General features: G+C 47.5%; 1 protein-coding gene across 1 annotated transcript in view; it reads right to left on the reverse strand.

The window, feature by feature from the left end:
• The window catches only part of pepd (peptidase D), a 181,015-nt gene that overhangs the window by 156,600 nt on the left and 9,212 nt on the right, over window positions 1-15,203 (reverse strand). Inside the window, exons 2-3 of the mRNA XM_059993348.1 lie at window positions 12,105-12,288; window positions 6,745-6,872 (exon numbers count right to left, since the gene is read on the reverse strand). Coding sequence (XP_059849331.1) covers window positions 6,745-6,872; window positions 12,105-12,288 — 312 coding nt within the window. The remainder of the gene's footprint in view (window positions 1-6,744; window positions 6,873-12,104; window positions 12,289-15,203) is intronic.

Consider the following 15,203-nt stretch of genomic DNA (forward strand, 5'->3'; position numbering starts at 1 on the left):
CCCAGTATAAGAAACATCCTCTCCACATCCCCTCAACTAAGGCCGTGCTGCCTTCCGGCTGGTGCCATCAGGAAGGTGATACAGAACCCTCAGGACCCACACCAGAGGCACAGTACAAGACAATGCTGAATTTAATTAAAACAAACGGTCACCCAGCTTCTTTTCTCCCACATTCCAAAGACATAGGTTAGGGTTAGTAATTTGTTAGCATGCCATGTTGGCGCAGGAAACGTGGCGACACTTGCAGGCTGCCCCCAGCGCATCTACAAACCATAATAGTCATAGATACAAAGTGACACTTTTCACTGTACACGTGAAAAATGAATATCATCAATCTATTACACAATTCAGTAAGTACCGCAGAAACAAGCCACCAAGGGGCACTTGCCATAACATGCAAACCATAAACACCATTCCCGCACAGCTCAGCCAGATCTTCTTGAACAAGTGAGGAGATGAAGGTAGAGCAAGCAGTGGACAATGCAGGAGAGCGCCAAAGGCAAACTCCGCCATGGACGGTGCAGAACCCGGCTGTGAGAGGAGGGGTTTGGGGATACTATAACTCTGCTGTGGACAGTGCAGAACCCGGCTGTGAGAGGAGGGGTTTGGGGATACTATAACTGCTGTGGACGGTGCAGAACCCGGCTGTGAGAGGAGGGGTTTGGGGATACTATAACTCTGCTGTGGACAGTGCAGAACCCGGCTGTGAGAGGAGGGGTTTGGGGATACTATAACTGCTGTGGACGGTGCAGAACCCGGCTGTGAGAGGAGGGGTTTGGGGATACTATAACTCTGCTGTGGACGGTGCAGAACCCGGCTGTGAGAGGAGGGGTTTGGGGATACTATAACTCTGCTGTGGACGGTGCAGAACCCGGCGGTGAGAGGAGGGGTTTGGGGATACTATAACTCTGCTGTGGACGGTGCAGAACCCGGCTGTGAGAGGAGGGGTTTGGGGATACTATAACTCTGCTGTGGACGGTGCAGAACCCGGCTGTGAGAGGAGGGGTTTGGGGATACTATAACTGCTGTGGACGGTGCAGAACCCGGCTGTGAAAGGAGGGGTTTGGGGATACTATAACTGCTGTGGACGGTGCAGAACCCGGCTGTGAAAGGAGGGGTTTGGGGATACTATAACTCTGCTGTGGACGGTGCAGAACCCGGCTGTGAGAGGAGGGGTTTGGGGATACTATAACTCTGCTGTGGACGGTGCAGAACCCGGCTGTGAGAGGAGGGGTTTGGGGATACTATAACTCTGCTGTGGACGGTGCAGAACCCGGCTGTGAGAGGAGGGGTTTGGGGATACTATAACTCTGCTGTGGACGGTGCAGAACCCGGCTGTGAGAGGAGGGGTTTGGGGATACTATAACTGCTGTGGACGGTGCAGAACCCGGCTGTGAGAGGAGGGGTTTGGGGATACTATAACTCTGCTGTGGACGGTGCAGAACCCGGCTGTGAGAGGAGGGGTTTGGGGATACTATAACTCTGCTGTGGACGGTGCAGAACCCGGCTGTGAGAGGAGGGGTTTGGAGATACTATAACTCTACTGTGGACGGTGCAGAACCCGGCTGTGAGAGGAGGGGTTTGGGGATACTATAACTCTGCTGTGGACGGTGCAGAACCCGGCTGTGAGAGGAAGGGTTTGGCGATACTATAACTCTGCTGTGGACGGTGCAGAACCCGGCTGTGAGAGGAGGGGTTTGGGGATACTATAACTCTGCTGTGGACGGTGCAGAACCCGGCTGTGAGAGGAGGGGTTTGGGGATACTATAACTCTACTGTGGACGGTGCAGAACCCGGCTGTGAGAGGAGGGATTTTGGGATACTATAACTCTGCTGTGGACGGTGCAGAACCCGACTGTGAGAGGAGGGGGTTTGGGCTGAGGCTAGCGACCCTGTCCTGTAAAACCCAGAGCTACAGAAGCTCTGAAGACCTCACCCCTGGGAGAGGATGGAGCTTTGAAGATGGGCTACTCCTGGAAACAAAGTGAAAGAGCAGCCCACGACACAGGACTGTGCAGTCTTCCACCCAGTCGGGGTAATGGGCTTATTAACAAAGGAACTGTTGATGTTGCAGACCTGTCCTCATGGGGGGTAATGGGCTACTGTTGATGTCGCAGACCTGTCCTCATGGGGGGTAATGGGCTACTGTTGATGTCACAGACCTGTCCTCATGGGGGGTAATGGGCTACTGTTGATGTCGCAGACCTGAACTCATGGGGGGTAATGGGCTACTGTTGATGTCGCAGACCTGTCCTCATGGGGGGTAATGGGCTACTGTTGATGTTGCAGACCTGTCCTCATGGGGGGTAATGGGCTGATTAACTGCTGACGTCGCAGACCTGTCCTCATGGGGGGTATTGTGAGCAGTTTCAAGTTCTTGGGCTCAACATTACGATGCAGTATTTCATGCGGAGTTGCGAGGAGATTTGGTACGTCTCCAGAGACTCTTACAAATGTCTGCAAACGTACTGTGGGGAGCATTCTAACCGGTTGCATCACTGTCTGGTCTGCAGGCTCCCAGGCACGGATCGAAAGAGGCTGCTGAAGGTTGTAGTCTCGGCCAGCTCCATCACAGACACTAGCCTCGTCACCAGAAAGGACATTTCCAAACAGTAGTGCCTCCATCACTGGGGGCCCTTAACATTCAGGCCGTGCCCTCCGGGAAGTGGCTCAGCAGCCTGAAGACATTCAGTTCCTTCCCCCTCACCAGATTTCGGAATGGTCCATGAACCCAATACAGGCCCACCCTTTCCATACAGCTACACGATGATTAATCCATCCCTTCCCCCCCATATAGCACACAACCCTCTTTTCTCACTTCCATGTACCCGAGTGCCTCTTAAATACCCCTATTGTGTCAGCCTCTGCCCCCACCGTCAGGCACCCACATCCCACCTCAGCTTTCCTCTCTTCTGCTACTGGCCATTGTCACCTGGGAAAAAGACTGGCTGCTCAGTCCATGCCTCTCATCTTGTACCTTGCATTAGAGTTAGGATGCTTCTCACCTTCACTGCAAAGTCATGCTCACTCACTCATGCATTCCTCTTAGAGCATACTCTCATCCAGACACCATCTTGGTAAACCCTCTCAGCATCCTCTCCACAGAATCTGCGTTCTTTCTTTAATGAGGTAACCAGAGCTGAACACCAAGTCTGGATGAACTGGTGTTAGAGCTGTAAAGTTACCTTGGGGCTCTTGAACTGAATGCCCTGACCCTGGCTTTGTCAAAGGCATGTCATGCCTTACGAGCTGAGTGAATTTTCTGAGGATTGGCTAAACACGTTGATGAAGGAAGAGCAGTAGATGTAGTGTATATGGATTTCAGCAAGGCATTTGATAAGGTACCCCCTTGCAAGGCTTATTGAGAAAGTAAGGAGGCATGGGATCCAAGGGGACATTGCTTTGTGGATCCAGAACTGGCTTACCCACAGAAAGCAAAGAGTGGTTGTAGATGGGTCATATTCTGCATGGAGGTTGTTCACCAGTGGTGTGTCTCAGGGATCTGTTCTGGGACCCTTACTCTTGATTTTTATAAATGACCTGGATGAGGAAGTGGAGGGATGGGTTAATAAATTTGCTGATGACACAAAGGTTGGGGATGTTGTGGATCGTGTGGAGGGCTGTCAGAGGTTACAGCAGGACATTGATAGGATGCAAAACTGAGCTGAGAAGTGGCAGATGGAGTTCAACCCAGATCAGTGAGGTGGTTCATTTTGATAGATCAAATATGATGGCAGAATATAGTATTAGTGGTAAGACTCCTGGCAGTGTGGAAGATCAGAGGGATCTTAGAGTCCAAGTCCATAGGACACTCAAAGCTGCTATGCAGGTTGACTCTGTGGTTAAGAAGGCATACAGTGCATTGGCCTTCATCAACTGTGCGATTGAGTTTAAGAGCCGATAGGTAACGTTGCAGCTATATAGGACCCTGGTCAGACCCCACTTGGAGTACTGTGCTCAGTTCTGGTCGCCTCACTACAGGAAGGATGTGGAAGCCATAGAGAGGGTGCAGAGGAGATTTACGAGGACATTGCCTGGATTGGGGAGCATGCCTTATGACAATAGGTTGAGTGAACTTAGCCTTTTCTCCTTGGAGTGACGGAGGATGAGAGGTGACCTGATAGAGGGGTATAAGATGAGAGGTATTGATCGTGTGGATGGTCCGAGGCTTTTCCCCAGGGCTGAAATGTCTAGCACGAGAGGGCACAGTGTTAAGGTGCTTGGAAGTAGGCACAGAGGAGATGTCAGGGGCAAGTTGTTTTTTTTTTAAAACCGCAGGGAATGGTGAGTGCGTGGAATGGGCTGCCGGTGGCGGTGGTGGAGGCAGAAACCATATGGTCTTTAAAAACATTCCTGGATAGGTATGTGGAGGTCAAAGAAAAGAGTGCTATGGGTAACACTAGGTAATTTCTAAGGTTGGGACATGTTCAGCACAGCATTGTGGGCCAAAGGGCCTGTACTGGCTGTAGGTTTTCTATGTTTCTAGCAAAGGCCAGCAACCATACGCCTTCTTATCAACTCTGAGGGGTCCCACAGACATGGGACCCAAGATCCTTTTCTTTCCTCACATTAGGAATCCTGTCATTAACCCTGTACTTTGCCTTCAAATTTGATCTTCCAAATGTATCATTTCGCACTTTTCTAGACTGAACTCCATCTGCCTCGTTAATCAAAGTGATGTGATAAAGAGGAAATGTTTTGTCTGTATCTCTCGATCTCCTGTACACAGGGAACCTCGAGCTGACGTCATCTTCTGTGGCTTTCTTCTGTACAGGCACACATTGCGTAACGAGATGTGGTTACATCGAACTATGCAACAGGGCCGTCTTTAAACATGCATTGTTCACACTTATAATCAAAGAACATATGTCGCCATATACAATCCTGAGATTCATTTTCTTGCAGGCATACTCAATATATAGAATAGCAACCATAACAGAATTGATGCAAAACTACAAACATTCAACTAGAGTACAGAAGATAAACTGCAAATAGAGAAATATTAATAAATGAGCAATAACTATTGAAAACATGAGATGAAGTCCTTGAAAGTGAGTTCATAGGTTGCGTCCATTACATTCACTTTACTTGGACTATTCATTTTGAAATTCATAGAAATTGTTATCTCTGCTGACATGAAACAAATTTCCTTACATACAAGTCAATGATAATAAACCCAATTTTGACAACTTCATTCCTCCCCATGGATGTTGCTCAACCTGCTGAGTTTCTCCAGCAGATTGTTTGTTGTTCCAGTTTGCAGACTTTGCCGTCTCCAGTGTCTCTGACAACACTGATTTACAAGACACTTGTCAATTCCAGCTCTGGAAAAATACAAGCAGCCACTGCTGAAGCAATGGAGGCCAAATGCACCCCAGATAAAGATAAATATCCTTTGTTACCTCTCCCCAGGTCTTGCACCAATTCCTTTCAATCAGGATCTTGTCTGAACTTCTCAAATTCTTTAAAGGAGATATTTAAATAGATAGCACAAGAGATTCGGGATATGCAGGAAATCCAGAGCAACACACAGAATGGAGGAACTCTGCAAGTCAGGTAACATCTATGGATAGGAACAAACTTGTTTTGAGCCAAGACCTTTCATCAGGACTGGAAAGGAAGGGGGGAGGGGAGGGGAAGGAAGACGAGGTGGGTGGGGGAAGAGGGATAAAGTAAGAAGCTGGAAGGTGAAGGAGGAAAAGGTAAGGGCTTGAGGAGGTATCTGACAGGAGGGAAGAGTGGACCATGAGAGAAAGAGGGGTGGGGGTCAGGGGGGGAGAAGAGGTGATAAAAAAGTTTCCATGTCAATCAGTGTATTTTAGAGAGAAGTGTAGAGTGGATGTGAGCCCTGAACAGTCAAAATCAAACATTCCAATTAATATGCCGCAAGCAAGCTGGACAGCAGCAAACAGCCCCTTTGGGCCCCTGCACAAGACCCTGCGTCCTTGCTGTCATGATACTGTGGCCATGCTAAATGGAAACAGCAGCTGTACAGGAATGATGCAAACATCACTGGGAATTTAGCTACCAGCTTGGAAAGAGAAATTAGGGAGTTACAATAGAACTGAAACTGTTAACACAAACATCACAAGACCCAGCTGCTGTGAACTTACTAAGCACAAAAGCAACACTTGACCACATGTGGAGGTAGAATGAAGATGATCAAAAGTTTGGTCATAGAGTTATAGAGCACTGCAGCACAGACACAAGCCCTCCAAACTCCATTAGTCATCTCCAAACTCATATTCTGCCTCGTCCTATTGAACTACACTCAGGGCATAGACCTCCATACCCCTCCCATCAACATACCTATCCAAACTTCTCTTAAATATTGCAATTGAACCCAAATCCACATCTCCTGTTAGCAGCTCGTTCCATACACTCACCACCCTCTGATTAAGGTCTCCTCCCCTCCATGTTCATTTTAAACATTTCACCTTTCAACCTTAACCTCTGACCTCCAGTTCTAGACTCACCCAACCTCAGTGGAACAAGCCTGCTTGCATTTACCCCGTCTATACCACACAATTTTGTATTCTGCTGTCAAGTCTCCCCTCATTCTCCTATGTTCCAGGGAATGAAGTCCTAACCTATTTAATCTAACTCTGAGGAGCTGGAAGATATTACAGGAGAGAGAGGAGTGAAAGTGGGAGAATTTGAATACAAAGCTGCAATTCTTGGACGACTGTCAACACGAGTCAGGAATAGGAAGAACAAGCTGAAGAGAAGTGGACAGTTCCTTACGTTCCCATCCACGTGGCATAGCTCTCTGGTAGTTTTGGCACAAACAGCAAGGACTTGCCAGTAGCAACATCCACAGCACCATAGCAGTCACTCTCCGTCACGCCAAATGTCCAGTGGAAGTAAGATTCCTAAAACAAGGAATACACATTCAAAATAAGTTGAAGTTTACTGCCATTCAACTGTACACGGAATTATTTTAATGAGAGAAAAGGCCTTTCAAGCCACACTGCCCAGCAACCCACCTACGTAACCTCAGCCTAATCACAGGACAATTTGCAATGACCGATTAACCTACTAACTGGTTCCTTTTTGGACTGTGGGAGGAAACGGGGGCACACAAAGGAACACACTTATGAACTTGCTTACAGAGGACTCTAATTCAACTCTGAACTCTGCCACGTCGAGCAGCCATTGCACTGATCGCTCTGCTACCATGGCACCCCAGCTAAACAAAACGTGTCCCAGGGACCACGGTGCACAACAGTACATACATCACACACGGAACACAGAAAAACAAACAAGGGATCCTGCAGAAGCTGGAAATCCAGAGTAATGCATACAAAAGGCAGGGGCAACTCAGTTAGGTCAGGCAGCATCTATGGAGATGAGTAAAGAGTTGATGTTTCAAGCTGAGACCCTTCTTCAGGGCTGGAAAGGAAGGGAGAAGTGCCAGAATAAGATGGGGAGGGGAAGGATCAGCTAGAAGCCAGGTAGGGGAGGAAAGTAAAGGCTGAGTAGGTGCTCGAAGAGTCAAAACAGCAGAGGTCACAGGAGGAGGAGCAGTGAGAAAGGGTCTCAGTGAACTCCTGTTGAAGATGGGACATTGAGGGATGCCTACCCTGAAGGAAATATCATCTTTAATGGGAGTTCAGCGAGTCTCCCACTGCTCGCCCTCTTACCTCAACCATGAACTGACCCAGTTTCGACCTTTACTTTCCCCCACACACCTGGCTTCACCCATCGACTTCCAGCTAACCCTCCTTCCTCCAACCCCACATAAAAAAGCAAAGGTTTCTGACATCAACACGGCAAAGAGGCAGACAACATAGCAGGCTTGGAAATTTTAATTCAGACCTACATTTGCCATAATGAACATTGATTTTAATTTTCATAACCTCATCCAATTATTTGTGACATTCACGTGATGCATCCTTCCTAGAGTTTCCAATGACTAGTGTAGAGAGTGACAACCAGAGGCCGTGTGGACAGGCTTCCCTGCTGTGGAAGGGTTTGGAGGAATGTACAGTGGGATGTCGGAGGCAAACTTTGTTTTAAAACTACAGAGTGTGGTGGGCACGCAGCCAGGGACGGTGGCATTGGATATTTCAGAGACTCTTCGGGAGGCACAAACATGATAGAAAAGGGGAGGGCTAGATGGGAGGGAAAAGTTAAATCGATCTTAAAGTAGGTCAAAATGTCAGCACATTGTCGGCCCAAGGGCCTACACTGTGCCAAAATGGTCTATGACTTTCCTCCTGACACAGAAATACAACACTGGAAAGAGACCGAGGGGTTCACAGAACATACAATACATGCCCACAATGGCGTGCTGTGCCAATTAAATTGGTAATCAAATGGCCAACTAAACTAATCTCTTCTGTCTATGCAATATTCATATCCTTCCATTTCCCTCACCTTCACGTATCTACCTAAATGTCTCTGCCTCCACCACGACCCTTTACCAGGCACCCATCACTCCCTGTGTGAAAGGAAACTGGCTCCTCACATCTCCTTTGAAATGACTGCCTTTCACCTTCAATGGTTTCCTGAACATGCCGACATTGGAAGGTGATACGCGGTGGTGAAAGTACAGCACGGTGGGTAGAACACAGGAGCTGTGACTGATTATACCCCACCCGGCAACTGCTTTGCAGTTCTGGATGCCACACTTAGTAAAGGTGTGGTTGTGCTGGAGTGCAGGATGTTTCTTGGGCTGCAGGACATTGGTTACAAGAGAGAGCAAAGAAGATTTAAAGAGACACCCAGGAGTAATCACTTTCCCCCCCAAAATAAAGGGGATAATATCTGAAACTCACTGCCACAGGAGATGGAGTCAAATGCAAGCAAGGTGTTTAAGGAGTACTTAGACAGAAATTTAAGTAGCTTAACACTTTCCAGTGCCAATGATCAGAATTTGTAAGTTCTCCCTGTGACTGCCTGGGTTTCCTTCAGGTGCCCCGCTTCCCTCCCACGTTCCAAAGATACGCAGGTCAGTAAGTTGTATGAAGCTACGTTGGCACCGAAAGCATGGTGACACTCGTGGGCTGTCCCAGCTCACCCTCAGACTGTGATGGTCATTGACCCAATCGATGCATTTCACTGTACATGCGACAAATAAAGCTCATCTTTAATTTTAGGAGGAGGATCGGGATGTCATGCCAGTACATGTAGATGGGCTGAAGGGTCATAAAACACCTCAGCACAGATCACTCAGCCCATCTGGTCAATGCCAAATCATTACTCTGCCCTGTCCCCTTGACCTGCACCCAGACCATTCCCCTCCCACCCATGTACCTATCCAAGCATCTCTAACTTCTATCCAAACAGTGAAATCAGAATCACGTCCACCAACTCTGGCAGCTCATTCCACACTCGACCATCCTAAGTGAAGTCTCTCTCCCCTCCCCCATGGTCCCCATAAACAGTTCACCTTTCACCCTTAACCCATGACCTCTGGTTGTAGTCTCACCTCACCTCAGCAGAAAAAGCCTGGATTTATCCTATCTATACCACCCAGTCTTGGAAACCCATTTACCCTCTCTATCCCTCAATTTTTGAAACACATCTACCCTCCTCCTATCCCTCAATTTTGAATACCTATTCACCCACTCCCCCTACCCCTCAATTTTGGATACCTATATACCCTCCCTCTACTCAATTTTGAATACCTATTCACCCACTCCCCCTACCCCTCAATGTTGGATACCTATATACCCTCCCTCTACTCAATTTTGAATACCTATTCACCCCCTCTCTACCCCTCAATGTTGGATACCTGTTCCTTGTCATCTGGAGTTTTCCAGTCAACCCTCCTACCCAACAAACACGGCGACTTCACACACAGCAGTTCCAACGTCTCCCACAACACAGAGAACCAGACTCAGAGCCTCGTTCTCTCATCGTCATCGCACTGCCGCTCAAAGGCATGCAATACTAAGTTATCTGTAAGGGTAATTAAATGCCAGATTCTTCTGTAACACTTCTCTCCTTTATTTACTGCAGCTGCACTGACAGAAGGGATCAGGTGTCAACTCCCATCCAAGTCAATGAGATCAGATTATAAGCTGCATTCTGTTCTCCATCTTCCCTGGCAGCCGAGTTTCAAATGACATACTCCTCGTGATGACCGTTTGAAGGCTCCAAGCCTGTACTCACTGGAGTTCAGAAGAATGAAGGGGGGAGGGTTTATAGAAACCTATTGAATATTGAAAGGTTTCGATAGAGAGGATGTTTCCTTTAACGGCGGAGTCCACAACCAGAGGGCACAGCTTCAGAATAGAGAACAGACATTTAGAACAGACATGGGAGGAATGTCTTTAGCCAGAGGTTGGTGAATCTGTGGAATTCATTGCTGTGGAGGCCGTCATTAAAGTTGAGGCTGAAAGATTCTTGATTCGACAAGGTGTCAAAGGTTACAGGGAGAAGGCAGGAGAATGGGGCTGAAGATAATAACTTTGCCATGATGGAATGGCAGAATAGACTTGATAGGCCAAATGGCTTAATTCTCCTATGTCTTCTGGGACCTCTTGGGGAACAGCAACTGTGTTTACAGTGTTTTCAACTCAGTCATACCTTTCGTTGCTGAGGGAAATCACCCTGCCTTTATTGGGAGGTCTCTCTCTAGCTTGGCAGATAAATTCTGCTCACCGTCCAAAATGAAAGAAGGCAGACGGCTTGCTACGTACCTGTGGCTATGTACAGGTACAGGCTTACTATGTACAATGGGCTCATCATTACTCACTCGGAACTCTATACCCTCTTCCCATTGGCTTGCTATGTACCTGCCTCTGAACCAATGGGCTCATCATTACTCACTCGGAACTCTCTACCCTCTTCCCATTGGCTTGCTATGTACCTGCCTGTGAACCAATGGGCTCATCATTACTCACTCGGAACTCTATACCCTCTTCCCATTGGCTTGCTACGTACCTGCCTGTGAACCAATGGGCTCATCATTCCTCACTCGGAACTCTCTACCCTCTTCCCATTGGCTTGCTACGTACCTGCCTCTGAACCAATGGGCTCATCATTCCTCACTCAGAACTCTATACCCTCTTCCCATTGGCTTGCTATGTACCTGCCTGTGAACCAATGGGCTCATCATTCCTCACTCAGAACTCTATACCCTCTTCCCATTGGCTTGCTACGTACCTGCCTCTGAACCAATGGGCTCATCATTCCTCACTCAGAACTCTATACCCTCTTCCCATTGGCTTGCTACGTACCTGCCTCTGAACCAATGGGCTCATCATTACTCACTCGGAACTCTATACCCTCTTCCCATTGGCATCCACTTTTCCCCTGCCAATGCTAAAGGATCATGATGTGCTGATTCATCCACACGCCAAGTTATCGGTGAGGGCAGCAACCTTTCCCAGATCTCCACGGCACAACATTTGACCAGGAGACAGAGCTCTTAGCTCTCACACCCCATTGAATCCACCTTGGTTACTGACAGAATGCCAGATTTTAATCAGAGTTACGCACAAAATGCAGAAGGAAATCAGGTCAGGCAACATCTATGGAGGGCAGTGAACAGTTGATGCTTTGGGCCAAGACCCTTCATCAGAATCTTCCCGGTCCGGAGTCCTGTTGAAGGGTCTCAGCCTGAAACGCCGACTGTTTATTCCTCTCCATGGCTGTTAGCTGGCCTGCCGAGTTCCTCCAGCATTGTGTGTGTGTGACTCTGGATTTCTAGCATCTGCTCAGATCTTAATCTATCCTTTTCTATGAATTCTGGTCCATCCTGAATATGTACAAGTTGGCAGTGGGTGATTTATTGATATCAGCAGATGCAGAGACCATATTGTTCTTTGGAATATTCATCAACATGCATCTGCCCCACAAGGAGGGTCCATGTTAACACTGTACAGTGTGAAGCAGTTTAAGTTGACTGAGGTGGCTTTAACCTGTACCAAAGGTAAATAAATGAAAAACCTGATAATCTAATCCCCCAACCGTAGAATTCTGAAAATTCTGACCCAAGATTCCTCTGTTCCTCCGCACTGCTAAGAATCCTGCCATTAATCCTGGAGTATAAACCAGTCAGGATAACCGCACATTTGCATGGTGGATGTGCTTTGATTCAGCACCAACCTGCCTGTAACCAGATTAACAGAGCGGCCATTACCCAGACCCACCTGACGGAAAATGACGTCAGTGTCTGTGCAGTATCGCTGCGTCTGCTCACCCCCCTGCAGAACCATCACTGATTTCTTCGGCACCTCCGCATTCTTCCGCAGTTTTTCACACAGCCGCTGCCTGTTCAAGGCAAATAGGGCCATGGGAACCCTGAGGGTCTCATTTCCCATCGAGAAGGAGGGCCTGAAAAAAAAAAGGAATGCATTCGTGGCTAAACATCAAAACCCAACACAAATGAATAACAGTCACACAGCAGGGAAACAGGTCATTTGGCCCAGCTGGGCTGTGATGATCTAGATTCCCATCTCAGTTATCCATGTTTGGTCCATACCCCTAATCTTGCCCATCCATGTTCTTGTCCAAGTATCCTTTAAAAGTTATTAATGTACCTGCCTCAATCACATCTTGTGGCAGCACATTGTACATACTGACCACGCTCGGGTTCTTATTAAATCTCTCCCAAAATTCACAATAAGCAGGAGATGATGGCACCTAACGGTGACTCCTTTGCTTGCATCTTCTGAAGCAGCTCTATTTCCATCTGTGATATCTCTAGTCCTCCCTTTTGTGTTCTTTGGAAGACCCTGACCTGGAGTAGCACGCTGACTTCAGTTCTTTGCGGGAATGGGACCCGCTCTCTGGATCTCACGACCGGCCGTTGTTCGGCACGCCAACGGCGCAGCCTAGAAGACGAGCTCATCTTTGGGGTTCTGGAGGCAGGGTCAGTGCCTCTGCAGGAACCTGGCGTCGTGGGAGTTGGTAGATCGAAAGCAGTGAGCTGGCTGTGTGCCCAGACACCCGAGTTCCTCGGGCACAGAGCTCAGAAAAAGCGATGCAACAGACTTCTAACATTGTAAATCAGCAAATTTTGTTATGTCTCCCCTCACTGTGAAACAGGGACACCTCTTTCCCTTAGGGAGAAAGTGCTTGGTGGGGGGTGGTGCCAATCCTTTTATTTGTCAATGGGGGGGCCTTGGGGTTCTAACATTTAACTGTCATTCATTCTTTGCAGTATTCCTGTTTTTGTGGATTATTGCAAAGAGAAAGAATTCCAGGATGTATATTGTACACATTTCTGACATTAAATGTACCTTTGAAACACCACCACCTGGATAGCAGAGGTACTCTCAACCAGGTGACCAAACATCGCCTTTCAGATGAGACATAAACCTGGGCCATATCATAGTATACTCATCCCCAACATGCATTTCATTAGGAGCTTGAGGAGATTTGGTATGTCAATGGCTCTAGCAAACCGAACGTATCTACATCCATCATCAAGCAGGGTCCTCACCACCCAGGCCATGCTCCCTTCTCCTTGGAAAGGGACTCGATGTGCCATCTCTTAAGTTTGGTCTGCTCTACTCATGTCTATACATTTCCAGTCTCCCTCTCCAAAGCCCATATTGGAGTTCATGTTCTCTATGGTAAATGACGAATCTGCAGATGCTGGAAATCCAAAGCAACACACACAAAATGCTGGAGAAACTCAGGTCAGGCAGCATCCCTGAATAAACAGTTGGTGCTTCAGGTCAAAACCCTTCATCAGGACCAGGAAGGGTCCCAATCAGTCTTGGCCCAAGATGTCAATTCTTCATTTTGGTGCTGCCTGACCTGTTTTTGCATTTTTCTTTATGGACAATGACTACACCTCTCCCTGCCTTAGCGAAGCAGCCAGCAGAACTCACCCAGCCCAGACGTTCTCTTCTCCCCTCTACCACTGGGCAGAAGATGCCAAAGCCTGAAAGCATGGCGCAAGGATAGCAGTGAGGCTAAGAGGTACATTTCATCCTCTGGATGGGCTATGGATATCCTTGGGAAGACTGCTCTTCTCAAAGAAGAGTCCTGTGTACATTAAAACACAGTGAAATGCATTGTTTGCGTCAATGACCAACAGTGCGAGGATGTGCGGGGGGCAGCCAAGTGTCACCTGATTCTGGCGCCAGCATAGCACGTCTACAACTTACTAGCCTGCCTGTATGCTCGGAATGTGGGAGGAAACCCCAACAGTCAGAAAGTACAAAATCCTTACAGACAACAGCAGGAATTGAGCCATGATCACTGGCAGTGTGGAGCAGTTGTGCTAACCCCTACACTACCACGCTGCCCCCATCAGGATATGGGGTCTCTGTCACAATGTCACCAATATTCATTAGACACATGGGATTCTGGAAGTCCAGAGCAACCCTCACCAAGGCTACGTCCACACTAGACCAGATAAATCCATAACCAAAGCTTTTTTGCTTCATTTTGACCCTCCGTCCACACTGAAACGGCTTTTCCTCCCCCGAAAACGGAGATTCTCAGAAACGCTCTCCAGAGAGAATAATCTGAAAATGCCTAAAACCCAGCATAGTGCTTACAGGGTAACGGGCTATTTTTAAAACCGCTGTCATGATGTGCTGGAACAAATGGTGGCGGCAGTGTGGCGTTTCATCGATTTCTTGAATGCAACCCCCAACACCACAATAATATCTGACAATAGATGTATAACAGCCTAACATAACATTGTATGGAAATACAAGATAACACTGATAAAGCCATGTCTTATACACTTAACAAGGTGCTTTATTAATGTATTGCTTGTGCAAACATTCAATAGATGCAATTGTCACTTTTGCCCAGTAACTCATTTTATTGCACATTAAATACAGCAGAATAATACAAAGACATGGCAAAAGTAGAGGCAAACAAATGAGGAAACAGCAAATCTCACTTTCGCCCAGTAACAAGCCTTATCGCATTTAATTGTAGCTGTTGTCCCTTTCATTGGTGAAGAGACTATGTCTGTAGGAAATGTTTCTGAACAAACGAACACGCACCAAGTCTTTCGTTTGCCAATTTCCTTTTAAGTTTTTCTGTAACCGGACAAACGCACACCAGGTATACCGTTTCCTCTTTGCTTGTTTTCGGTGCATTCTGTGCATGCCCAGTAGGAGGAGATTCACCCAAACATTCGCCAAATAGGTATTTTTAAAAACACATGGTGTGGACGCCTGTCGTTTTTATGTGAAACCGGCGTTTTCAAAATTATCTGGTCTAGTGTGGACGTAGTCTAAATGCTGGAGGAAGTCAGGTCAGGTGGCATCTATGGAAAT

Source organism: Hypanus sabinus, chromosome 17, assembly GCF_030144855.1.
Source record: "Hypanus sabinus isolate sHypSab1 chromosome 17, sHypSab1.hap1, whole genome shotgun sequence".
Classification (NCBI taxonomy): domain Eukaryota; kingdom Metazoa; phylum Chordata; class Chondrichthyes; order Myliobatiformes; family Dasyatidae; genus Hypanus; species Hypanus sabinus.